The following is a 25,504-nucleotide window of genomic DNA, read 5'->3' as shown; positions in this document are numbered from 1 at the left end:
ATTTTGTTTTTTGTTGGTGGTGTAGCTCAGAAGGTAATCAATTACCTATTTATGTATTACATATACTATTGGTGTATTACAATATTTGTGTGTGTAGTTGCAGATTCCATACAGACAGATGCATACCATGTACTACTGCTGCAAAGTATACTTGGACTTGTTTAAGTATAAGATTGAATTCTGCAGTACACGTAAAAGCAGACAATTGGCTTTATAACTCATCTCACTAAGAAAACAAAATCAGACAAATGGGCGGGTATTCTGTACATTGATATACACATGGGTTTTAGGTTGTGCATATAATGTGTTACTTTTCTCCTGGCTTTCACCTGTTCAGACAAAACATCTAAAGAGGTAAATAGGTGTGGCTTTTGCAACGATGAATAGGAATTCTCTTTCAATGTGATTGTTGTCTGTGCAATAAAGAGATGCTTTTACAGAATAATATGCTGTGGCTTAACCTGAATGCCTGAGGTATCATGGTCTTGGAGAATGAAAAACATTATTTTTCTAAGTAATAATAGACTCCTGTGCTTTAAACAAGAATAGTCACAATCTTCTTTTGATATCCCGTTTTATATAATTTTATATTAACTTTTTCAGTACACAGCATCGAATATGAAATATTCTTGACTTTTCTGTTGATGCACACAGAAAAAGAAAGTCTCCGAAAACTAGAGATGACTCATAGTGAGACAGTGTCCATGGTGCCCCATGGACAGAGTGCACACAAAGAATTAAGGACGAGATTCATATTGAAAGGTCCAAGGGTTCATATAAATTTAGTGAATCATTCAGGATCATTCAAGATATTTAATGCTACATTTCTTTGGCCTGAGACATTGTCCCAGGGAAGTTCTTTGTCTATACTGTTCAAATCAGCCAAAATATATTTTATGGTACATTCTGCTTAAATGTGCCCTAATGTTTCTGGTCTTTATTTACATTTGCTAGTGCTGCCTATCCTTTCTCAGATAGGCAGATGCAAAAATGCCTCTTGTGAGACAAAATTGCAGCATTTTACAGTCTGACTCTGTGCTAATGTAGCATTTCATGTTGCACTTCGTTGTGGGAGAAAGTAGATCCCTTGGTGCATTAATCACGAGCATGTGCGCTGGCTTGAGGGCCAGGTTATGTAACGTGCACCTGCAGAGAGTGAAACGTTTGGAGGAGTTTGCATGGCAGTGGTCAGGAACAACTGCTCTACATGGAGGAGGCTGAGCAATCATGTGACACTCGACAGCCATAACTCACATGCTGTGGAATTATCTCTGCAAGTTTGCTCTTGCTGTTCAGCTTCAAAAATGAATTAAGGACGTCTCGGTTATCAAACCAGAGTCCCCTTCCCCTAGGTGGCTGGTACTGTAGTTAACAGAAAGGAAGGTCTCAGCACATACATAGGTGAGCATGTGGTTTATAGACATCCAGGGATCCTTTTAAAAATACCTGGTTTTAATGGTTTACAAGATCAAAAGTGGGTCAGAAGATTGATCATTGGCCAAAATGTTTCATCATTTATTCATTGGTACTTCAAAACAACTCAATCATATTGTCTCTTTGGCTCTTTGGTCAGTGCATCTTATTTAGTTCTAAACGAAGATGCGGTCAGGCTTTTGTGTTGGTAGAATGAATAGAAATGAAAGAGGTCTGATTTCAGAATTATATGCCATGGTAGTTTTCTGGACAGTTGTCATGTCAAAAATATAAATTGTCAGTAACCACTTCGTCCAACAACATGGTGCAAGATCCTTCGTAAAGCTGTTGTTTTTTTTTAAGTTATTTTTTGTTAATGTTAATATGTAACAAAGATTGGAATAAGATTACATGTATACATAAATGTATCTAAAATTGACAGAAAATTTGCCAGACTGCTTCCGTTAAAAAGAGTAGTTATTAAAATTAAGCTATAAACAAAAACTCATGAATGTACTGTGACATGTCTTAGTTCTCTGTGTTTTACATTATAGGGGAATAGTGTAAACCATAGGTGGGAAGTAAACAAAGTCCAGAGACTTATGTGATTAGCTGGTATTCTCTGTCCAGTAACTCCAACTCAGAATGAAAATTCAAAACTAAAACTAACTTCATTCAAAGCAGACAATTCTATATCCATCCATCATCATAAAACAACTTATTTTTAAATTAACAGTAACAGTAACAGTTTAAATTTATGTATCTAAATGTATTGTTTTCTTAGCACTAGTAGTCGCCCACAAATCAAAATGGAAAATCTTGAAACTAAAAAAAATGCAAGGCCCAGTGAACAATTTCTACTCGGAGCCCAGTGAGCTCTGAGGAAGAGAGAACAGTGGTGAAACTGAGAGGCCACTAGTATATACAGTACATAGTGGTGTGACCTCTTTCGACCAAGGGGAGAAAAGGTGTACCTCCGTGAGGAGAAGATGACAAAAACGAAGCCCAAGAAAGCCTTCCGACTCCCTCAAGCACTCTTCAGCGCCTGGTCGCATGGGGGGAGCATTGTGTGCCTGCTGAAGGCCTGCTCATTAGCAAATGGCCTTGAGCGGCAGTGTGTTCACCTGCCGAGCTGCGTCGAAGAAGGAGCCACAGACGTGCACAGACAGGCTAGACATGGCCTGGCTGCACTCTCTGTGTATGTTTACAGACGAGTATTCTTTCAGGAACAAGCTGAGGTTAATTTCTTGCTGAAAAGCAGGATGAAAGAAGCAAAATTAGTTGGCGAATTTCATGTTTTCCTTTTCATTTTGCAATGAAGTAGCTCTGCACTCCACGTTTGAGTAGGTTTCGTCCAGGTGCTCCGGTTTCCTCCCACAGTCCAAAGACATACTGGCTGGTTCATTGGCTGCTGGGAAAACTGCCCCCAGTATGGGTGTGTGTGTGTTTGTGTCTATGTGTGCCCTGCGATGATCCGGGCTGTATCCTGCCTTGCACCCATTGCTTGCTGGGATAGGCTCTGGCTCCCCTGCAACCTTGAACTACTACTACTAATGATAATGATAATAATAATAATGATGAATTTAGTAGCTAGAAAATAGATGGCTGGACATAGCAGGAATGTTTTGACTTATACCAACAGTATTTTATTAATGTACAGTATAGCAATGGTTTGAGGTCATGTTGAAAAGTAACAAGTAAAGTTTTATTCCATGCTGAAAAGAGAAGAAAAGAAACATAGCATTTTGGCTGTGGAGCCTTCTTCGGATGTCGAATGTTAAAAAGTTTTTTACTTTCAAGAAGGAGCCTGGTGCACATGCTAGCTGAGTCTTGGAAATGTTGTCTTCAAACAGGACAGCAATTCGGACTTTAATTCTAATCTTTATGCATCCCCCATTTTCTCAGCCAGATAAGAATCTAGTGATTCACAGATGAAATATGTGTTCTGTAGTTGAGAACCTCAGCTGGGAAGATCTCTATGTCATATATTAAAACAAACTCTTTTAACCTCCACTCCTGCTGCAATTCTGCACCTGTCTTCAATCCAGCTTCACCCTAGAGCCACCAAGCATGGAGACAGAAGTCTCTCCTACATCAGGACCAAAACTGGTAATAGTACTTATTAAAAACTTATTTATTTACAATTGATGAGTGACATAATGGATAGGGGAATTGAAGTTGTTCTCAAACTTAATTACTGGTTCTCAATAAGCGTAAGCATATTGGCTAAGATATTTGGGGAACAGCAGTGTGGCAATTAAAGAAAGAATGATATTGGTGATACTGGTCTTGGTAGCTTAGGGTTTTTGCAAGTTTCAGATTAATCGGTAACTTCAAAAACAGGAAAAACACTGAAAGATTCCATGACAGCACCTGAAGAGTTGGGCAATTTTTCTAAATCATCCATCCGTTCATTTTCTCACAGTTTTATCCAATACAGTGTCTCAGGGGCGCTGGCACCTATACTGGAATGCAACAGGTGCCACGTAGGGTACACTGTGGATGTCATGCCACTCCATCACAGGGTACACACACACTCACACTAGGGCAGGTTTTCCCAGAAGCACTTTTACCTAACAGTATGTGTTTGGACTGGCAAACACCCACGTGAACATGGGGAGAACATCCAGACTCCACACAGATAGCAGCACAGGTCCAGAATTGAACCCAGGGCTGCACAAGGCAGCAATGCTCACTATTGAACCACCATACCATCCATTATCCATTACCGTCATCTAGTTAACCCAAATTGTTAATCAGACTGAGAATTGTGTTGGAATGGAAACCTGAAGGATTATAGTCCTACAGGGCACAGTTTAGGAGCCACTGCCTTAGATCCTTGAGATCTTTCACAAAATGTTGCAACTTCAGGGTTTAAGCAAGTCACCACAGCTTTGGATCGAACATTCTCCCTAGGACATCACACAATTCCATAAACATATACTTGTAACTATAATAAAAAAACTTGCATTATTATTTTCCTCTGCTCAAACTTGAAGACCAAAGCAGAACGCCCTCAAATGAGGGGAAGTGATAGCCCAGTCCTGTCCCAAACATGCCCTGCCAAATCTTCTCCTGAGCTCACAGGCTGCAGCAGGGCAAACAGGAGAAAAAGGAAACAAGGTTTTTTCTCCCAATTGTGCTGTAGCCTAAGATGGCAATTTCACACTGCTTTTCATCCATCCATGTATATTAATGGACCTGCACACCTTCAACATTTCAGTCTGGACATCTTACTGTACATCAGAAGACTTGCGAGGAATATATTGCTCATTCCTTGCATGTTGCCTCCTGAAGACTATATATTAATATGCTCTTTTACGTAGAAGGCTGATCAAGAAAAATCCTCTTTCAGCCCTTGCCAGTCATATATATTGGTTTCTTTTAGGTTATGTAACTTTTGTGCACATGTCAGTAGCTGTGTGTACTGTCAATGTGGAGGTGCAGTAACCTTTCTGGAACATCTTTCAATACAGAAAAAACTGCGTCCATGACTTCCATGGAGGACCTACAGAAGTGTAGTTCTTCTGTTCATTCAGGTGTTTTTTTGTATTCTGTCTTTGACTCTTGCAGCTGTGGCTTTAGGCTAAAAAATATTGTAAATGTTCCAAGACGCTGTGTTCCCGCCAATGTTTCCCAGATACGAAACCTTAATATGCTGTCCAAGAGTAAAAAAAACAAACTGTAAACAAAGAAGCCAAGAAGATCTTTTGATCATAAGATTTGCGTCAGATATAGTGAAAATACTAGTGAATGAGTCCAGTGTATGTCCTTTTTAAAAAACATCCAATCTTTACTGCTTAGAAGAACCCAGTCAAGAAGTGTTGCATCACCTTTTATGAACTATTCACCCTGGTACTAAGATCTACCTTTTACACACCCACATACATTTGCAGAATAGAACAAATCCATGCAGTCATCATCAAACATAAAAAAGGCTTTTTTATACACTGAAAGCTGTGTTCTTTTAACTGACAGCAAACTCTCCGGTAGTTTTACTGTCTGCCTGTGGTTTGCTGTGTCTTCTCAGTCAGGTGAGCTGTGTGCAGTGAGTTATGAGGGTGGGCTTGTCCAACAGTTCGCAGGATGGTGATTGCAAGAAAACCCAAAACACTGACCATGCTGATTGAGCATCCCAGCATAGCCAGTGTTTTGGTCGGTTTCTCTAGAAGCAACAAATCCGATTTTTCTCTTCTTTCTACCGAGGATTAAAATATCATTGTGAGTGGTTATTATGCATGAACCAGCTTTCAGATGCTCCACTTGTACTGTAGAAAATGTTTTTAAATGAAGCTGGATCCAATAAAAAAACTCTTTAATAAATGTTAATTATGTGATGATTAATAAATGCCTATCAGCTAGTGTATTTAAATGTCAGTGGTCCAGACATTGCCTTGGAGAGAGCTTGCTTGTATTTACCAAGACGCTTCTAGAGTGGCTGTTTTGTAGCAAGAATGCCCTGTGAGGAATAGCCTGTTTCAGTATGCCTGTGCAGTATTGTGTGTTTCAGTTCAGTAGCAGCAGTGTGCCTGTACAGAAAGCCCATGCTGGCAGCACTGTTTGTGCCTTTAGGCAGACAGGCGGTGTTGGAGACGCCCACCACACCCAGCTCAGAATATAGCTGAGAGCTAAAGCAGATTCCGTCACGCCAGCTGAAATTCTGCCAGTGGACTCGGATATTATAGGCTATCAAGAGCATTCAGTAGCATGGCTTGCAACACCTGTGTGCTAATGTTGTAATCTCTGTTATTTTGCACATATTTCGCTGTTCAACTCTAGCCTGTTCTGCTCTTCCTAGCACCACATTCCTTTGCAAACAAAGCTGTTTTGTTGTGGGAATTTATCATTCTTGTCTCCCTGCATCCATGTGTTTTTGTCCTTTTCAAATCAGATTAACAATGCCGATTTGATTTAATTCATGCTAATTTGGTTTAATTTTGGGCACCACTTTATAGGAGGTGCTGCTCATTTAACAGGCACCTTAGTTTTGAATAAAAAAGACTATGAGGGAACCCTGTTCAAGTACTCAGAATCCCAAAGTTAACACAGTTTATTTCTTCAGGATCGATTGTGAAACATGAATTAAGAGACTGTAACCAAGCAGCCACAACTGGAGTGTCAGAATTAGGTTAAGTCACCAGAGATTGAAGTCAAGACACTAGATATAAATGTGCGTGAGATTATTAGGGAATTAGTATCCCGTTTGGAGCAGGTTTTCCCTATATAAAGGTTCAGTGCATTTCCAATGGGGGTGATTCAGGGGAGACAGACCCTCACTGTCAGGTGTGGCAGGCAGTTTACAGAGTCTCACAGGAAGTCTCACAGTTTGGCTCAGGTTTGAGCTCTCCTGAGTGAATAAAAGAAAACTCCGAAAGGGGTCCAGTTTCAGCATCAATCCCAGAAATGTGACATTTGAGTCTCGTGGTGAGGCTCATGTAGCGTGATATGTGCAGTCTCAAGGTGAGTCTTGGGGTGAGAATCTGGGTTCACACAGTCTCACGGTGAGACTGTGATTAATAGAGCCTTGCGGTGAGGTTCTAAGTTCATGCAGTCTTGCAGTGAGGCTGCAGGCTCTGTCACTAGTCTGAACGGGAGACGGGTTATTATTCTCAAGGTGAGATGTTAGGATACAAGGTTATGGAGAGGAGAGGAAGGCTCTCAGTACATAGCAGCCTTGGTCATTTCCATTTCAGCTCGCTAGTCTTGCAGTAAGAGCAAGAGTGGCCATTTGGAAACAACCAAATGGAAGTTTTCTAGTGATACTACTCATAGGGATAAAAAGATAAATGTACAAGTACCACTTATTTAGTTTAAATGTAAAAAGCAGGGTACTTTTGCAGGTTCACTAACTCTCATCTACCTCAAAAGGGAATCTGTCACAAGAATACAACTGGAAACTACAAGGAAGTATTTTTTAAAACACAGGAATATGGGATGCACTAATTCACCCAAAGGGTTGTGCGGTCACAGTGTAGTACGCACAACAGAATAACAGAAACCACGTACTACTGCACAGGAGGAAAGCATCATGTACACCAAAGTCAGGTACTGAATTATGGGACCCCTGTGGTCTGGTCAGATCTACTCATTACTCACTGACTCCTGTTTTGTGTTCTGCTCACAGGAGGGATGGAGGATCCAGCTGTGTGGGCCCAGACAGAGCCTTTCGTTCATGCAACATCCAGGTAGCCACACCTCAGCAAAACATCCCGGCTTCATCTGCTCCTTGCTTTCTGCCTGTCTCTACCTGTCTGCCAAATTGTCCCTCTTTCTTTTTTTTATTTCACGACTTGTATGTTGTATCTTGTTCTATCAGTCTGAGCCCTGGCAGATTACACATAACTGTGAAGTTACAGTATGTCTACTTATTATTTCAGATGCTTTTATAACAGAAGAATGCTGTCCTCTTCCCTTCAGGATAGCAAGCTGCTGGCAGCCTGGTGCTCTCTGCCAGAGTCTGTACACTTCTTGATTGACACCGGGAATGTGATTGCAGTTTGCCTTTGCCTTAGGGCATCAGTTCAAACCTTTATGATATGTATATAAAAGTTTTGGATCAAGTAATTAAAAAAACAGCGAGCAGATGCTTATTTCTACAGGTCTATAGAAGTCTGAGGAGTAGTACAAATACATCAACACCTTCCATCTCATATTGTTTCTCTGATGTCACATTGGTATCCTTTGATTATCATAATGCAAACATTATGCCCACATAGACATAGTACAGTATAATACACTTGTGGATCTGATTTATCAATCTATACTTTGAATTGGCCGAATAACTGATAATGATAGTGTGAAAGTGACTAATGATTAAAGATTCTCATTCCCATCTCATTTCCTGAAAGATACCAGGGTATCTGCATCAACAACTTGGCTGGATATCTTGTAACATAAACCCACATACCTATTGGTACAGAAGTGCTTCCTGTTCTCTGTTTTACATGCAGTTCCAAAATACAATACAATATATAGAATGTATTTTCAGCATTCTTTACAAGAATTTTGTGTTCACTTCGGTGAGAGCTCATGAAACTGTTGGAAATTTTACTTTGTAATCTTTCTGTTGGCTTTAAGAGGGCTCAAATAACAAAGTACTCAAATTGCCTTTGTTCATGAAGATGGAATTACTGTGGGTACTCAAAGTTGTGCTCCATCTCCGCAGGACTGTCCTGAAGGCTCCAGGGATTTCCGAGAGGAGCAGTGCTCTCAGTTCGATGGTGCTGACTTCCAGGGAAAACGGTACAAGTGGCTCCCTTACTATGGAGGTAATAAAAGCCTTCTCAAGTTTCCTGTGGCATTCCAGGCAAATACAAAGGCTTATTACAATTGGAAAACAATGGAGGGAAAAAGCATAAGCATTTATACGACCAGGCAGACTTCTCAAGCTTTCTGGGATGTGCTTATTGAAAGACTGGTTATTTTTCTACCCCTTTTTCCTACCTTCCTGTAAGAGAACTGTGTGAGGAGCCTGGCTGGAGACACAGTTCTGTTAGTTCGTCTATGTGTTACTCAGAGCAGGCTCCCTGGATGTGTTATGTTACGTCATGGTATCCTGTAGATTGTAGAGTGTGCTGTGGTGCTTCATAGTATTGGGTAACAGATCTGCAGTTAGTGAAGCCTCTGTGATAAAGGGAAATAGACGGTAGAGCAGTGCAGTGGAAGTATTCATCACCACATCCCTGTTTGAATTGCCTTTGGGCGTGTCTCAGGTGAGGCACCTTGCGCATGTAAAACAAAAAGAAAAAAAAGGAAACAATCTGTGCTTCTCCAATTAGCTGAGAACAACTGTGAGCTGAGCTGTATCCCCAAGGGAGAGAATTTCTATTACCGGCATCGGGAGGCAGTAGTCGACGGCACGCCTTGTCACCCAGGGAGAAGGGACGTCTGTGTGGAAGGTGTCTGCAAGGTAAGACAGAGCAGCTGTTTCATCTCGAACTATTGTCACTCATGAGGTTCAAGGAGCGTGGTAAGCACAAACAGTATTTTCCATTATTCTATTATTGCCATTAATTATTGCCATTAATATTCTATTAATTTTTTTCATTTTTTTAAAGGAAAGGTTATTGTTTTTGGCACATTTTTTGCAACCCAAATAGTGTTACCATAATCTTTTTATTTTGCTCATAAAAACGTGTTTCCACTCTAGTAGAGAGCATTCCTAACTGTATGAGCTGGAACTGATCTTGCCAAAGATACTGTAGTTCTCTCTGATTTTAACACATTGTCTGCTGAATTGACCACAGGTTGTTCCAAATCAATAGAAACTGGGGATTTAATAGTTACTGTACCTATAAAAACTCTGGAAGAGTCATTAAAATCTCTGAGAACTAAACTGAAAAAATTTCTGATTTCTAAAAGTAAAGTGTGATTTGTTTTCTGGTATTCCTTTCCAAAGCCAGTGGGCTGTGACAATATGCTGGAGTCCACACAAAAGGAAGACCCCTGTCTGGAGTGTGGGGGCACTGGAAAGTCCTGCTATCCGGTGAGAAAGACCTTCACCGTGCTTGACCTGCCCAAAGGTATGAACTGCAGGGACAGGTGACCTCAGCAATAGGTGTCTTTGGTTCTTTCAACTCAAACACTGATTCATGCATGTTGTACTGGTATGTGCTCTGGGTAATGCTATGTATGTACACTACACATATGGGGCAATATTAAAATCCAAGATGGGGAAAAAATATTTAAAAATGATCCTTAATGGCTCTATTGTAGGGTATTGCAATAATATTGAAACTAAATTGCTGTTTATTATAAAAAGCCACTGAATCTGGAAGGAAAATCTACATCTCTGTCCTTCTTTTTACCACCAGGCTACAACCAGATGTTTATCATCCCTGTTGGCGCGACCAGCATCCTAATTCGAGAGATGGCACCAACCAGGAACTTTCTGGGTAAACACAAGAATGGGGTTTAGTGCAGTGTGGGCAGAAGCAGGTGTGGGCATGCATCCCAGTGGAAGCGTTTATGAGCATAGTCATGAACAGTGTGTGTTTGTTGTCTTTAGATTTATAGTATATACAGTATGTGAGTGTGCCTCATTATCTGTTTCATGTGGGAATGTACCCGATTTAAGATTTACACAAACAAGTCTTACAAATGATACCAGCAGGAACTGTCTAGTTTGTTCCTGCCATGGTTGGACAAAAAACTCCCTATACGGTAGGTTCAGATCCCGCCTGACTAATGAGCCCTACAGTACAGTACAAATATGACAATACAGATATGGGAATTCCTTCATTGGTAGCTGTAACATTTTTAGGCCCACTCACAGGACCTTCTTAAAGGCATGGACTCACAAAGGACAATTTATGAGTTTTAATTGATCTATTTATATTTAATTCAGTAATTATTCAGTATATTCATTCCACAACTTGGATAATGGATTGTAGGGCAGATTTCAGCACAGCTTATTTGGACAAATTTGGCTTTAAACAAAAAGCAATGAAGCACTGAAGAGAGAAGCTTTCTGAGTCTGTGTCCTGATAACGGTGTCTCTTTTCAGCTATTAAGAATGTGCGTGGGGAGTACTATCTGAACGGACACTGGGTTATTGACCACTCTCGCGCGGTTCACATCGCCAGCACCGTGCTGCACTACGAGCGCGGGGCCGAAGGGGATCTGGCACCAGAGACCATCAGAGGGAGGGGCCCCACCACGGAGCCGCTAGTCATTGAGGTCAGAGGTCAAGCATCTCACACTCACGCTAACACGCAGGTCCGGGTGCAAGCCACTGTATGTTGTGTTTTAGAAGACGGGGTTATAGCAAGAGAATGCCCGCACATGCATTTAGAACTAGAATCAGCTTGAAGATACTGATAGAAATCGTGTTGAATAGCTTTGAATGATCAATTTATGCTTCTCTTTTTAATGAAGGCACTCTGCAATGGTTTGTCCTTAGTTGGTCTCTTTCTAGAGCAGCAATATTGCTTTTACAGTCCGGCGTCCAGAATTGTACTCTGTATTCAAAGTCACGTCTGATTCATGCATTGCATAGTGTATTTAGCATTACTTATTATAAACATTACTTACAAGCATTTTGTTGCTTTTTAAAAAAAGACAAGATATTAATGCTTTGTGGTGTCCCTCTGCCCTCAGCTAATCAGCCAGGAGCAGAACCAGGGCATTGAGTACGAGTACTACGTGCCCTACCGCAGCTCTAATGAGGGCTACTTCTGGAGCTACGGATCCTGGTCTGAGTGCAGCAAGGAGTGTGGCTCAGGTGGGATCAGCCTTGTAGTGTCAAACAAATGACAAAGTTCAGGTGTCTGTGAAGCAGAAGTCCCTTTATTCATATGCATATGGTAGTCCGGCTTGCGACCACCAGACTGAAAGAATAAGAAGCTGAAGATGGTCCTTTATACCATAAAACAAAAAGAGTTACTATGACATATTCTAAACAAATGATAAAACAGCAACACCTGCCAATTAATTATATCTAAGTTGCAGACTAGACAACAGTTAGTTCTTTTCATATTCTGGGCGTATAGCCATCTTACCAAATACATGCCCCTTATCTTACAGACCAAGGACAGGCAGCATCTTTATATATATTTGAGCACAAAACCTACGTCAAGCCACTAAACTGCATAGTTTGCAAGAAACATACAAAAACATGAAAATGATATTATTATCCCACTTCCTGGGCATCTCTCTTATCTCTTCGTTCTTCAGGCTCTACACGCAACTCATTCATTACTTAACAGCCACCATTTGGCATTTGCCAATCTTTGCAATTAAATGCTAAAACCATGATCCTCCTAGCTGAACTGGTGGCAAAAGCACCGCAGGGCCATTAGTTATAGCAGCTGCATTACTTTTCCTTGTGCTGCAAATGTTTGATTTCATTAAGATGTGCAGTCTTGTGTTGTGCAGGCTCAGAAAACTGAACTAACACTACCTTCTTAATCCATGCCTCCTGTACCAGGGTACCAGTCCCGCCTGGTGTTCTGCATCATTGACAACGAAGCCTACCAGGACTACCTGTGTTCTGGGCGTCCCCGGCCCGCTAGCAACCGGACCTGCAACCCACAGCCCTGCCCGCAGACCCGCCGGTCAGTAGACGCTCAGGAGCAGCAGCCAGACATACAGTCAGGCAGTGTATTGAAAACATACTGATGGGCTCAGGTTTCAAGCGGATTCCAAGTTACAATAATGTGAAAGAAGAAACGCCGTGAGCATGAGGAATAGAAACAAGTGATCTCAACACAAACTTGCCTCAGTAGGATAAGGATCTCTTTCGCACAGCAGCGACAGGTAGCCACAGTGCAGTTCTTCACTGCTGTGTCGAGCGGGCAGCAGGCAGGGCTGTGTTCACCCCCTGCTGTGGGCGGGACCTCACTCCTCTTCATTTGTTCCTGTTGAAAGGATGGCGTACTTGTACCGGCCTCACCTGTGGAGGAGTCAAGGACGCCTGAGTTCACGGGTGTACAGGTAACGCCTGCCAGTGGCCTGAAGAACTGCCAGGGCGATCGCAGGCTGGCAGGCAGGCAGGAAGGCAGGCAATCGAAACCGAGGAGGCACAGGGCTCCAGGAAATACTGAGGGTCAATGTTCACTTCTCCACCAAGATCAATGATATATTGGCTACTCCAGTCCATATTCTTCACATCACGCAAAACAGATCGTGATATAGAGTCAATTTGAAATTCTGTTATACAATAACATCTGATTGGTCTTATGATTACTTTGGAGAAATATAAATTGCTGCCTTTCATGCATTAACCATGCATAGTATTTGTTGTCTCTTAAAGAGACGCGAAAAGTAACTGAAAGATTTGTGAGTTTAGATCCAGTCTTTCCTTGAGAGCCGACCAAGTGCCTTGTGTTTTCCCAACAGTATATAGGAGCCCTGAGGGTCGGAAAAAGCAGACACCTCCTGTTTCCATTGAAGAGATGCTTTCTAGTCGCAGCACTTGTCTCTGTGGTGCTGGGGCAAAAATCCGGCTCAGAGCGAGCAACTTGATGTTTTAGGGTTGTGGCTCGCCTTGTCCGAGAGTCAGTGGAAAAAAAATAAAAGTGAAGGTGTTCTGTAAAAAATATTTCTACATTGCTTCAGAGAATCGTAATGAAGTTTGGGAATCGTGGATTTCATTTTTTTCTGAAACAAGGTGCTGAAATCAAAACACAGTTTAAAAGATTGCTCCTTAACAGGATCTGCACTCTTTTTGACCCCATTTGGCTTTGCTCCAGATCCTCTGACATGGATTTTTGCCTGGTTGCTCTAGTGATGTCTGCATATAATCAAGCCAGTGTTCATTTTCTTTAATATCTATATTCTAGAAAAATCAGAATGTGCAATTTATCTTAAGAAAAAAGCTATAGTATAGGACTGTATTTCCTATTGATTGGTAACTAAAGAATTCATGACTAACTGTCCTAGAAACTCAGAATTTGAGTGGTTTGAACCCAGATCTCAGCTTCCCATTAACACGTGTCATTTCGGGCAAAGGAAGCAGAAAATTGCCTACAGGAATATGCTATCCAAAAACATTAAAAAACATTCACAGATTGTTGGGACTCATTTTACAGAGAAATTCTAAACTCTGGAGGAGTGTCCAAATAATTGAGTAAAAATCCAGTTAAATACCAAGGGCCTCCCAGTACCACTGCTCCATGGTTTCTGTTTTAGTGCCTGTCGATCCATCTGCCTTTCTAACAGCTTACAAGCAACTGATGTGGTTTCTTAAATAAGGGTCAGCTTCAGAAAGCTCATTAATGTAATCCTGTTATAAAACCTGTTATCTAGGTTTTAGTAGCTCTTGAACTCCAGTTTGTATTTTTGCACTTTAATACATCTCAGAATTTGAATTTTATATTGCAAAGGAGCCATACAAATATATGAGGAACAAGCTTCTTTTTACCATTGATTGCCACTTGTAAATAAATAACACAGAACAGTTTTACAATCAATTACAATTACAATTTTATGGAAGAAACAATGAGCATGAAATATTCTGCATTTCAAAGTGGAGACAAAAACAAGAAAAGACTGAGACAGAAGGGAAAAAGAGGCCACCTTGACAGCATTGAGCCGCTGTTTGCTGGGAGTGGGAAACAAGCTGAGGGCAGGAAAGATAATGACAGGGAGGTTTGTGAGGTGGTGTAGTAGGGCAGCCTTCCAGGGGATGTGGTAAGGTTCACTAAATCCTGGAGCTCAAATCACAACAGGTTCACTAACTGCTAAGGGTGTTTGTGGCTTAGCACCTTATTAGAAAGTCAGCTTGCTTCACTGGGTGCGTGCTGTACAAGGGTGTTGGGTTTCAGAAGAGCTCCTCAGAAAACCACTCTGCCTGGCCTCATTAGCCTCTCAGCCTCTCGTTTGGTACAATCACTGGCCAAAATATTTAGCATTTTAAATCTTCTCAACCGGAAGAAGAAGAAGAATTTGCTTTTTCTAACCTAACTTCATAATGGCATACTAGTTAAAGTATTGAAGGAAATAACTTTGGGTCTGTCTCCTTTTATTTTAGAGCTCTTTGATTAGAGATAAAGGGAATTGTGCTATAGGGCATTTTACCTCAAAGTACCTGTAATCAGGAAAGGAAGTCAACTTTTGTTTCAGTATAAACGAGGTTTCTTTCAAGAGTTTTTGCTGCAGGGCAAGTGTTGTGCATGAGTTTTGGAAAAGGAATTATGTCAATGAAAAGATGTGGATCCAGCAGGATCTAAAAGTATGGAGAAGAAATTCAGTTGAATTGATTTGGAAATGATAACTCTTTTCACTGAAACAGAAAAGCTTTTTTTTTCCTTTTTCTAAAACACGCAGACTTGCTGCTCTTTGATATAACTTCACAGTTCAGTGACCAAAGGCTGTCTTTACAAATGAGGGGTCAGTTGTGTGATGACGTTGTCTTTGAGAGTGTGAGAAGTGCCCAGAGCCTCATTGAGAGTGCAGCTGTGAGCCTGACGGACAGGGTGTTGGAGGCTGAGGGGCCGAGTGACCTGGGCTGCGGTCCGTGGCCAGAGGAGGACAGAGAAAGCCCAGCACCCCTGAGCGGCACTTGTCTGGGCGAGGGTTGCTTGGCAGCGGGGGTGAAGGGGCTGCAGGTGGGGGCGGTCAGCCAGTCTGGGCCAGCTCTGAGTGTCCGCCGCTGTTCCCCCGCCAGCTGGAAGACAGGGGAGTGGAGCGCCTGCTCCGCCACCTGCGACGGAGGCACGCAGAGCCGCAGCGTATCCTGCCTGATCCACGACGGCTCCGGCTCCCGCGTGGTGGAGGACGCCCAGTGTGCCGCCTTCTCCTCCCGGCCCAGCTCCCAGCAGGCCTGCAGCCTGCGCCAGTGCGCCTCCTGGAGCGCCCGCAGCTGGTCCCAGGTGAGAGGGTCGTCCATGACCGGGACGTGGGGCAGCTGTGCAGAAGCGACATGTGCGCTCCGACGTGGGATGTGATCCAAAGTCCTTCTGGTGCCCCGGATAGCCCAGCACACCCACCGCAAACTCAGTAGACAGGTCCGCACTGCCGAACGACCAGCCTCTATCCATGCTGTTGGGAGTCCAGGAGAGCGATGTCTAATGACAGCCTCACAGTCACACCCGTCACACTGACAGAGTTTCCCAAGGACAGATGTAGCACAAGGACCTCTTTTCTCCATTTTCATTCTAGTGATGTAAATTTAATCATTGTCATGTCAGAAGAATAATGTGATGTTCCCATGCTAGAGAATACTGGGTCAAACTGGAGAGATGAGTGCCCATTTCACGCTGGAAACACTGTAATAATAATAATAATAATATTAACAATAATTACTACTCTAGTCTTCACAGTCTTTATACTTTTTAGACTCTATTATCCTTATATGGTATTTTTATAACAGAAATAATAAGAGGGGGAAAAGTACAAACTGCTAACTGGGTTCATCTCAGTCCCTGTTAAAGCAGAATATCTATAATGACTAGTGAATGACAAGGTTGTACCATATTCAGGCTGTAGTAGTATATATAGTATTGTACTAGTCTGGTAAGTAGGATTTCAGCCGAGTGTGCAGAGAGGTTGCAGTGTGTGATGCAGCCCTTTTAATGCAGTGCTCCGTGAGCTGTGGAGAGGGGGAGCAGACGCGCCCGGTGGTGTGCATGGGGACCGCGGGCGTCCGGCTCCCAGACTACGCCTGCAGTTCGCTGCCCAAACCGGAGACAGTGCGGACGTGCCAGAGACAAGGCTGCCCCCGGGAGATCAGATGGCACATTGGGGACTGGGGGCTGGTAAGACCTCTCAGGAGGGACCTCACTGACAGCCGTTTCAGGAGATCCAGGGAGGATCCCACTGTTCACTGAAGGGATCTCCAGGCTTCTCTCAGTTCAGTGCTCATAGGTGTGACTGGAGCCAGTAGACACAGCTCTTAATGAAGAAATATTGAAGAGTGAAGTGAAAAAAGAAGTCTGGTTGTTATGTTTCACAAGTTAGCTCAACAGATGTGATAATGCCAACGTGTCTCCTGGCTAGCGCTCAGATATAGCTGCATAATACAGTTCATATATAACACCTAGTAGTACCACTAAAACAATAGAAATTCATCTTCTACATGTTGAATGTGTAATATGAACAAAAATTGCCTCCTGTTTGGTAGGATGTGTGTAGTAGCACCAGGTATGAAATGGTGCGCCAGTGGTTTGTGTCTGTTTGCTGAGGGAAGGTCTGGGGCGCTGTCTTGTCCCTGCAGTGCTCGAAGAGCTGTGATGTGGGCCTGCGAGAGCGCCAGGTGATCTGCGCCGACCGGGACCGCAACTTCTACAACGGGGAGCTGTGTGCGGCCGACCACAAGCCTTCCACTACGGAGCAGTGCAACACCCAGGCCTGCTTCCTCCCGCAGTGTGAGTCTGCTGCCCCCTGGACTGCAGCTCTGTTGATACAGTATAGCGGTACATCTGTCTTAACATGAACTGTGTGCTTGTGTGCAGCGGTGCCCAGCATGCCCGACCCGAGGGGCTATGACAACACACGCCTTGGCATTCTGGTGCCATACATCTCTGAAGAGCCCCCCACAGGTTAGTGTGCCGCCCTAGTTACTAGAGTGGTGCTGGCTAGGTATTAGGTTATATAACATTAAACCTAGGGGCAGGGAATGAAATAAGTACATTGTTTAACTTCATCTACTGTCTCTATCAGTGAGGTTGGAGAAGTGAAACAGTAAGTCACTGCTGTACTACTTTCAATGTTGTAGCTGCCCTACTGTCATTTATTTTCCCCTGGTATAGTTGGTCATTATTAGCATGACTATACAGAATGTCTGTCTGGTATACTTCCTGTTTTAAAAGTACATTTATGGGACCAAGAGCTGGCAGGGAAAGAGCCAGAGCACATAAGTAACCCTTCACAAGCTGACGTGTTTAACAAGTCTTCATCCACGTGGTTGCCACGTTATAATTAAAAGTGTTATTGAAGAGGTTTTTTTGGTTGCTCTGAGGTTATTTAACTTCGCACTGCAGGTTTGCTGTAGCGTTGGAGGGCTGACTGGGTCATCTGACTTAGAAATCCGCTGGTTTTATGAGGCTCAGAGGCTACATCTGTATGGCAGGCAGGAAAGCTCACGCTGTGCGCCTCACTGTTGCTGCAGAGCCTTACTCAGACGCTCCCGCCTGGTCTGTCATTCCATTGCTGTGAAACATTGACACAGCAGACGCAGAAACTTGACTGAAATTAGTTGGTTTTGAACATGGAAAGGCATACATTTAAAGAAGTATTACAAAAATTTATATTTTTTTAAATTATGCTGGTTAACAGGCTGGCATTATGCTGGCAAAGGAACAGGTAAAGGTTTTTTCAATGCTGAAAGGGAAAAAAAGGGATGTAACATTTTGGCTGAAGGCTCCACAACTGAGAGTGTGATGTGCAGAGGATTAATGGTCAATTAGTGAGATGAAGGTACATTTTTACAGCCTGCATTTATTTTATCTTTGCCCTACAAAACATCTGGACATCATTTGTGAAGTCTGAAAAGAAAAGCAAAATTAAATTAACTGCACTGTATTTGTCTTTGTAGAACTTGCTTAATTTGTTGTTTCCGAGAGGAGGTACAGTAAGTGCTTCTATGCAGTTAAAATTAGTAATAATTTAAAAGGTGTTATTCATTAAAGATATGGGTTGCAAGATATTGACGCACACTTCTGACAGGATGCTTAGATGTTTGAGCTGCTTAGTAACTGGAATGCCTCGTCTCAACTGTTATGCTCTTTGTGCGAGCAGACATTTTTCACAGTCTTAAAATTTTGTCGGCGAATGCTTTTTCTGTATCTCTGCCTCCGGGTTACCTGTTGTTGTGACGAGGAGGACTGACTGTGCTCGGCTCAGTTTACAGGAGAGATGAGTACAGGGAAGCCAGGGGAGACAACCCCTGGCCGGATAACAGGCGGAGCGACACCCTGTACGACCGCTGGGTGTCCCAGCCTCAGAGCTGCTCTGAGTCCCAGTATGGCTGCTGTCCAGATGGACGAACTCCTGCCAGTGGACCCCTGGGCAGTGGCTGCCCCATACACAGCTGTGCCGAAACCAGGTAACCCCATTACACTGACGGCTTCCCAATGATTTCAATACTGGACACAAATCATAAAGCAATAGCGATCATGATGTATCATTACTGAATAGTTTCTAAGTGTTTTATATCCCAATACGGCAATGTGATGGAAATGTAGATTATCAAGGATTTGGACTCTCCTTGTATTGAGGATGGGGAAAAGAACAATGTATTTTACCAGAAAGGATGAGACTGTTGTCTTGCAGGGGAGCAAATATTTTAGTGAATGTAGGGAATCGAGTGAAGAGAAATTAGCAGTGATGTTCTCTGAAATACGCAACATTCATGAACTCGCATATTGTGAAACTGATAAAATCGTTTGTTTTGAAATGTCAATATATCCAGATTTTAACATTCCATTTTCCACTATTATATTTCTAATTAGAGGGCTTAAATAAGTTTTCCATCACACCTGTTTTGAGAATTATTTTCCTATTAGTGCTTGCTTGCCTGAACTGAAGTAAGAGTTGGGGGGCCTGTGTTGGACAGGGCTGAGAATGTGTGTGTCTGTGCTCTGCTCTGCAGGTACGGCTGCTGTCCAGATGGGGTGACAGCTGCCCAGGGTCCAGACGGGGCTGGGTGTCAGACCAACACGGTAAGGGCTACACACCACACACATTTAGGTGTTTGCAGGTGGCTGCTACAGGAACAGTGTAAATGATGGCCAGTGGAATATATCTCCACAGCTGTGAGACAAGTCTGTCAAGTACCTTTCGCCAAACTGACAGTCAAATATTGTTTCCAGCTAACCACTTTTTATGTTTGAGATGATGTTTCAGACAATGTCTGTTGTCTTGCTTACTCGTTTCCCTGCTGGAAACGCCATTCCTTTCACTCTCTTCCAGGTGCAGTAGTTTCTCCTCTCATCTGAAGAACTCTAAAATACGTACACCTCAACGTACACAATCTTTAGATTAAATCGTGAATAATTGTGTAATTTTCCTTTGGCACAGCAGTAGCCAATTGCAATAATTGATTAGGCTGTCTTTAGTACACTGGAGCTCTGTGTGACCGTAGTGCTGGCTGTGCTCTCGTAGCTGAACGTGAGCTCTTTGTCTCTCCTCTCTCTCGCCAGCAGCACCATCCTGCCGCTCCCAGGAGGGAGCCCAGTGAGGCCTGCCGCTCTGCTAACTATGGGTGCTGCTATGATGGGCTGACCCTAGCAGCAGGCCCCAATGGGGAGGGCTGTCCCGGCCAGCCCAATCACTGTGAGTGCACTGGCAGACTCACTCTGATGCCCTTAATGGTCCAACAGTATTTGTATTGTATTACAGTGGTTAAGGGGGACATGGTGGTGCAGTGGTTAGCATTGGGCTAACCCTGGGTTCAACTGCTGGGTTATTATCTGTGTGGAGTTTGTATGTTCTCCCCGTGTTCACATGGGTTTCATCCTGGTGCTTTGGTTTCCTCCCACAGTCCAGAGTCTTACTAGTTAGTTAAATGGCTTCTGGGAAAATTGGAGCTGATGTGAGTGTGTGCGTGTCTGTGTCTACATGTGCCCTACCTTGCGCCTGTGGCTCTCTGGGATAGGTTCTTGACAACCCTGTACTAGACAAAGCGGTTAGAAGATGGATGGATACAGTTAATAATTCATTCATCTTAAACAATTCCGAAATTCATATGGCTGATGGGCCCTAAATCAAGTGATGACTGTCATTACCTGCTTACCAGAGACCACCACATAGGATTTTCAGAAGCTTTTTTTCCGGACAATATGCTTTTTAATTGTAAAATTTGATAATCGACTCTTAAGCAGTCAAGTCTGTAGATGATCCCAAAATAGAGATTTAGCAAATACTGCAGAAACTGAAAATGTGTTTCAAAGAGATTTCTATAAAATGGAAGATGGGGCAAATACCTTGCAGGTGACTTTTAATGTAGCCAAGTGAAGGGTTTTGGATGAAGGTAGCAAAACATAAACTGTAAAAAAAACAGGAGAGGTGTGCTAGAAGAGGCTGCTTATGAAAAAGGTTTATGTTGAGACGTCATTTTGCATCATTTATATTCTCTAGACAATGGGGGTAAAGTCGAGGGATGTTATGTTAAAAAAGTATAATGTCCTAGTACGACCTAATTTAGAATACTGTGTACAATATAATATCATATTAAATATTATAGTATTGCTGCCCTGAAACAGTCAAGAGAAGAGCAACCAGATACATTCCAAGGCTTAAGGGAGTGTCCTACACTGACAGGCTAAAGGAACTGAACCTTTTTCAGTATAAAACAGACAAGGTTACAAGGAAACCTGATATAAGTATTTAAAAGTTCTCAAAGGCAGAGACAAGGTAAAATCGGCAGTGAGCTCAGTACCAAATGGGCTAGGTGGGCCAGATGGGTTTTGGGTTTTTCTAAGCTGGACAGTCGCTTGTGAACTGCTGTTGTTTGACCCCTCTGTGTCACCACAGCTCACCCTCTGGCCTGCATGCTGCCCAACACAAACGGGCCCTGCTCAGACTGGACTGCCCGCTGGTTCTATGACCCCTCCTCCGGGGGCTGTGGCCGTTTCTGGTATGGAGGTTGCCAAGGCAACCGCAATAACTTTGCCACAGAGGAGGAGTGTCTGCGGGAGTGCCGGGGCCTGGCCACACAGAGCAGGGCGTACGGAGATCGCCACCATTTCAGATTGACCACCCTGGCTGAGAGAGGTCCTGCCGTATCACTGGAGAACAGCAGGGCTCAAGGAGGGGTCCGGCTGCAAGGATCCGTTCAGCGGGAGGACCGTGGGACACTGACTGCAACAGACACTTCAGTGCGGAGAGTGTTCACTGTGCATCGGGGCTCTGAGAAAAATATGGACCCTCACCGAGGCCTAGGGCACAGCAGACTGAGTATGAGCTCCTTTATTAGGCCCGTGGCCAGCACCATCGACAGAGGCCTGCCCGACGGGCAGGTACAGTCGCAGCCCCGTGCCGAATTTGTGGAGGGGCAGCACAGCAAAATTCACAGCGTCTCCACTCAGCAGGCCTCCATCTCGGCCAGACAAGACAGCAGCTCCAGCTGGACGCTGCAGGATCAAGGAAGGGGACCTGAGAAACACCCGGCCTCGAACCGCATGCCCCTGCCGCCAAAACCACCTGGCCCCCAGCCTGCGAAAGGACCAGCCCGGCTCCCCGAGGAGGGCAACACCAGTACGGCGCCAGGGCACCCCGAGGAGGAGCGAGGGGGCGGCTCGGATGGCGGCGATGGGCCTCCGCGCCCGGCAAGGCCAGCTTTCCAGCTCCCAGTGGGCCTAGTTGACAGCAGAACTCTACAGAGGTAAGGGGCCCGCTGGCCACAGAGAGTTTCCCTAGTGAATCCTGGAGCCAGTGCCTTTCAATAGCGTAAATAAGACATACGTAGAATTTAACAGTTATCTACCAAGACACATTGGGTTTATTTCCTTCTGTGTGGTATGGTTTAATTCCTTATAATTCCCCCACGTAGCATCTTTAAACAACACATATGGAAATTATGTGAAGAGTAAGCTTTGGATTCTCTTTAAGTTTGGGCCAGGTAGCTATGGTGCTAGTGTAAGACATGCTGTATGGCAACTGGCTGTTCACTTAGCAATAAATAATTACTCACAGAAAAACCAGGTCAGAACACTGTTAATGTCCACGCGTGACTTCCTCCTCCTCCTCGAGTCATATTCCTTCTGGTGTGAGATGCTGTTGGGTTCTGCTCTTGGAAGACGGGCGACTCCGGGTGTCGTTCCCACTGGCAGACGAAAGTGTATCTCTCTCCCCAGGCTGAGTATTGACAAGTCTGGCCCCTCGTCGGTGGAGGGTCAGATGGGACAAACTGTGAGGCTGCCCTGCAAGGTGACCCCCCACTCCTCCGGTGTCACTGTGGAGTGGAGAAAGGACAGCCAACCCATCAGCACCCCCAGGTGAGGAATCCTAGAGCATGATAGGTATCTGTCTGTGTCCCAGACATAACATCCTTTATTAGTGAAGTAATTCTTCATGATTAATGAAGTAAATTCTGAATATGCAGATCATATTGTCTGTTTTTTCAAAAGTTGTTTGATGTATCCATAAATATTGCTCAGAATCTGAAAGAACCTAAGAAACTATAACTATGCTATAACTATATGGTTAAACCTATAACTAAGAAACATACGGTTGTACCACAAGCAAAGCTGAGTTACTTCATTATCAAAGGTTTACACTTTACATAAAATATACAGAAACATCAAACAAATTCTGAATTTGTAGTCGATATGGTTAACAAAAGCTGTGATTTCCAGACATTAAGAAGGGTTTAGTACTATATGGTCCCTATGGTCAGCCTTACTTATCTCATGGGACACATTTCATAAGTGCTATTGATTTTGTTAGTTGGTAATGTGTACAATTCCAGTTTTATTTTTTCTGCAGCTTGCACAGTTTTATCAGTAACAGGAATTTAAAGGATTGTATAATTTTTCATGTTTACATTAATCCACCTAATTCATAAAAAGTTACATTGATTTGTATATTTGGGTGTTCTGATTATTTTCTATAATCTTTGCTGGGATTTGTAAACATTTGATACAGCACACAAATAATGTTGGTAGATTAAAAATGAAGCAAAAGCATAACAATTCTGAACCTTCAATTTAATATGCAGGTATTTAAAAGGATTGTAAAAATATTAATTAAAATAGTTTTTCCCATTAAGTGCAATACTATTTTGTTTTTGTTTACTGATGCTTTTAAAACCCTCAGTCTACTACCTAGAGCAACACTATAGTGTGAACTGCAGTATTTATGATGGTATGTTAATACCACCATAATAAACTAGAATGACTTGTAATACCGTCTCACTGCAGTTATTACTGTAGCATAAGGTATAGTATATATAGTATGAACGTAGTTATAAATTGTATGTCTTATATTGGCAAATTAGTAAAGAACTGGCTCTTTGCTGTTCTAGATGTGGTCTTCATTATTTTCTCTGGCTGGAGCTGATACATGCTATCAGATAGAGAACTAACAATAATTTTGTCCAAATTAGGATGATACCAAATCAGGATGATGTCATAATTGTTTCACTTATAAGACGATAAGCTATGACAAGTAATTCCATAAGAGTTCAATTCCTGCTGTGGATAAAGAGAAAAGGATATTAGTAACATTAATATTTAGCTGGTGAATTTACCTGAGGGCTGAACTTCACAACAGTATGTTGTCTACAGCAGGGAAAGTCCACCATTATAGTCATTCTAAACTGTACCAGTGAAAAGAATGAGGTAAACCAGTAGACTGGTAGGAGCAGGGAAGAAAGTATTTTATGTTCCAATAAGGTGCAATCTGTGAAGAAATCTTTTATATTACCTACATGTTACAGCCTTCACAAATTCCAAAAAATAATCAAATAAGTGGTCATGAATCCCTTGTTTTTCTCTTTGCATTCACATACCAAACAATCATTGAAATTGTACTTAAATTTACTACAGCTACGCAGAGCAAATTTAAAAATGAAGGCTCCAGAGCAAAGAATAGCGTTGTTAGATGGTACAGCACATTGGATGAGCAGTAGTACTAGTGGTGGGCCTCTTGGGATGTTGTCTTTGTTGGCCAAGAATGAAAGTCCACTCTCAGTGCTGGCGAAGAGCGAAGGGGCTCCGACTTTGAGCTGTGTTCTCTGCACCAGACACCGACAGCAGGCGGATGGGTCGCTGCTGGTTGGCCCGCTTAGTTCCCAGGACACTGGCTGGTTGTTGTGTGTCGCATCCAGTGACCGAGAGAGAGACCATCTCTACATTTACCTCTCTGTCTCAGGTAAGGACCTGATTGGAAGACACTTACGGTATGTTACAACAGACTTTTAACTTCACTTACACTGAGATACGAAGGCACCGATTAGCTTCAAACAGTGTCAATACTGTGCATCAATTCTTGCGTTCTGCCATAAGACTGTACAACGCATCAATCTTGCATCTGGGCAGAAGCAACATTGACAGTGACCTGTTTCTGGACTGAACAGTAAACTGAAACATCTGTTCTTTTTCCCCATTTACAACTGTTTTTGTCCAATATATGCCAGGGACCCATGCAATACATTTATATTTATAGTCATATTGTGCAATACGACTTTTTTGTGTACTGTTCTGTTCTGTTTTGTTCTTTGTGTGTTCTGGACTGTGAGTAACTCTTCTTAGTGCACTTCTCACTGTACTAATTGTATTGTATGTATTGTATTATTATTATTGTGTCATTTGTTACACTGTGGCTGTGTTGTCTGTGTTAAGCTGCTGTTGCACTGCAATTTCCCTCACGGGATCAATTAAGTATCTATCAATGCTCTACCTGTAATATGTGGACGTAATTTAATAATGTGTGTTAAAGTGCTGCTTTCGTAATGATTGCAGAAGATGCCCGCTCAGCTCCAGCATCCCAGAACCCCTCGGTCCAGCAGGGCAGTGGCCAGGTGTCCGGATCTAGAGTCCACAGGTACTGTCCCTCCCACACACTACTACAGAGGACAGCCCCCCTTATCTGCCCCAGTGCTGTCCCAATAATAATGTTGTCCAAAGTATTTCGAGGCAGCAGTGTTAGTTGATCATAACTGAAATTTTTAGGTTGTTTTCCATTTTAAAGAATGCATAAAGAACAAATG

General features: G+C 43.0%; 1 protein-coding gene across 4 annotated transcripts in view; it reads left to right on the top strand.

The window, feature by feature from the left end:
* The window catches only part of LOC102685194 (papilin), a 43,730-nt gene that overhangs the window by 12,746 nt on the left and 5,480 nt on the right, over positions 1-25,504 (top strand). For 2 of the 4 annotated variants that reach the window (XM_015350948.2, XM_015350947.2), the window contains exons 4-23: positions 7,538-7,598; positions 8,579-8,681; positions 9,192-9,322; positions 9,812-9,935; positions 10,227-10,307; positions 10,919-11,091; positions 11,512-11,635; positions 12,341-12,467; positions 12,781-12,846; positions 15,521-15,725; positions 16,434-16,610; positions 17,069-17,219; positions 17,307-17,393; positions 18,697-18,898; positions 19,445-19,514; positions 19,995-20,127; positions 21,328-22,177; positions 22,650-22,790; positions 24,539-24,666; positions 25,257-25,338. In XM_015350948.2, coding sequence (XP_015206434.2) covers positions 7,538-7,598; positions 8,579-8,681; positions 9,192-9,322; positions 9,812-9,935; positions 10,227-10,307; positions 10,919-11,091; positions 11,512-11,635; positions 12,341-12,467; positions 12,781-12,846; positions 15,521-15,725; positions 16,434-16,610; positions 17,069-17,219; positions 17,307-17,393; positions 18,697-18,898; positions 19,445-19,514; positions 19,995-20,127; positions 21,328-22,177; positions 22,650-22,790; positions 24,539-24,666; positions 25,257-25,338 — 3,216 coding nt within the window. The remainder of the gene's footprint in view (positions 1-7,537; positions 7,599-8,578; positions 8,682-9,191; positions 9,323-9,811; positions 9,936-10,226; positions 10,308-10,918; positions 11,092-11,511; positions 11,636-12,340; positions 12,468-12,780; positions 12,847-15,520; positions 15,726-16,433; positions 16,611-17,068; positions 17,220-17,306; positions 17,394-18,696; positions 18,899-19,444; positions 19,515-19,994; positions 20,128-21,327; positions 22,178-22,649; positions 22,791-24,538; positions 24,667-25,256; positions 25,339-25,504) is intronic. The other 2 variants (XM_015350949.2, XM_015350950.2) reach the window with 2 other exon arrangements.

The sequence above is a fragment of the Lepisosteus oculatus genome, chromosome 8 (assembly GCF_040954835.1).
Source record: "Lepisosteus oculatus isolate fLepOcu1 chromosome 8, fLepOcu1.hap2, whole genome shotgun sequence".
In the NCBI taxonomy this organism is placed as follows: Eukaryota; Metazoa; Chordata; class Actinopteri; order Semionotiformes; family Lepisosteidae; genus Lepisosteus; species Lepisosteus oculatus.
The sequence above is the reverse complement of the archived record's forward strand: the minus strand, read 5'-3'. Positions and strand labels throughout refer to the sequence as shown.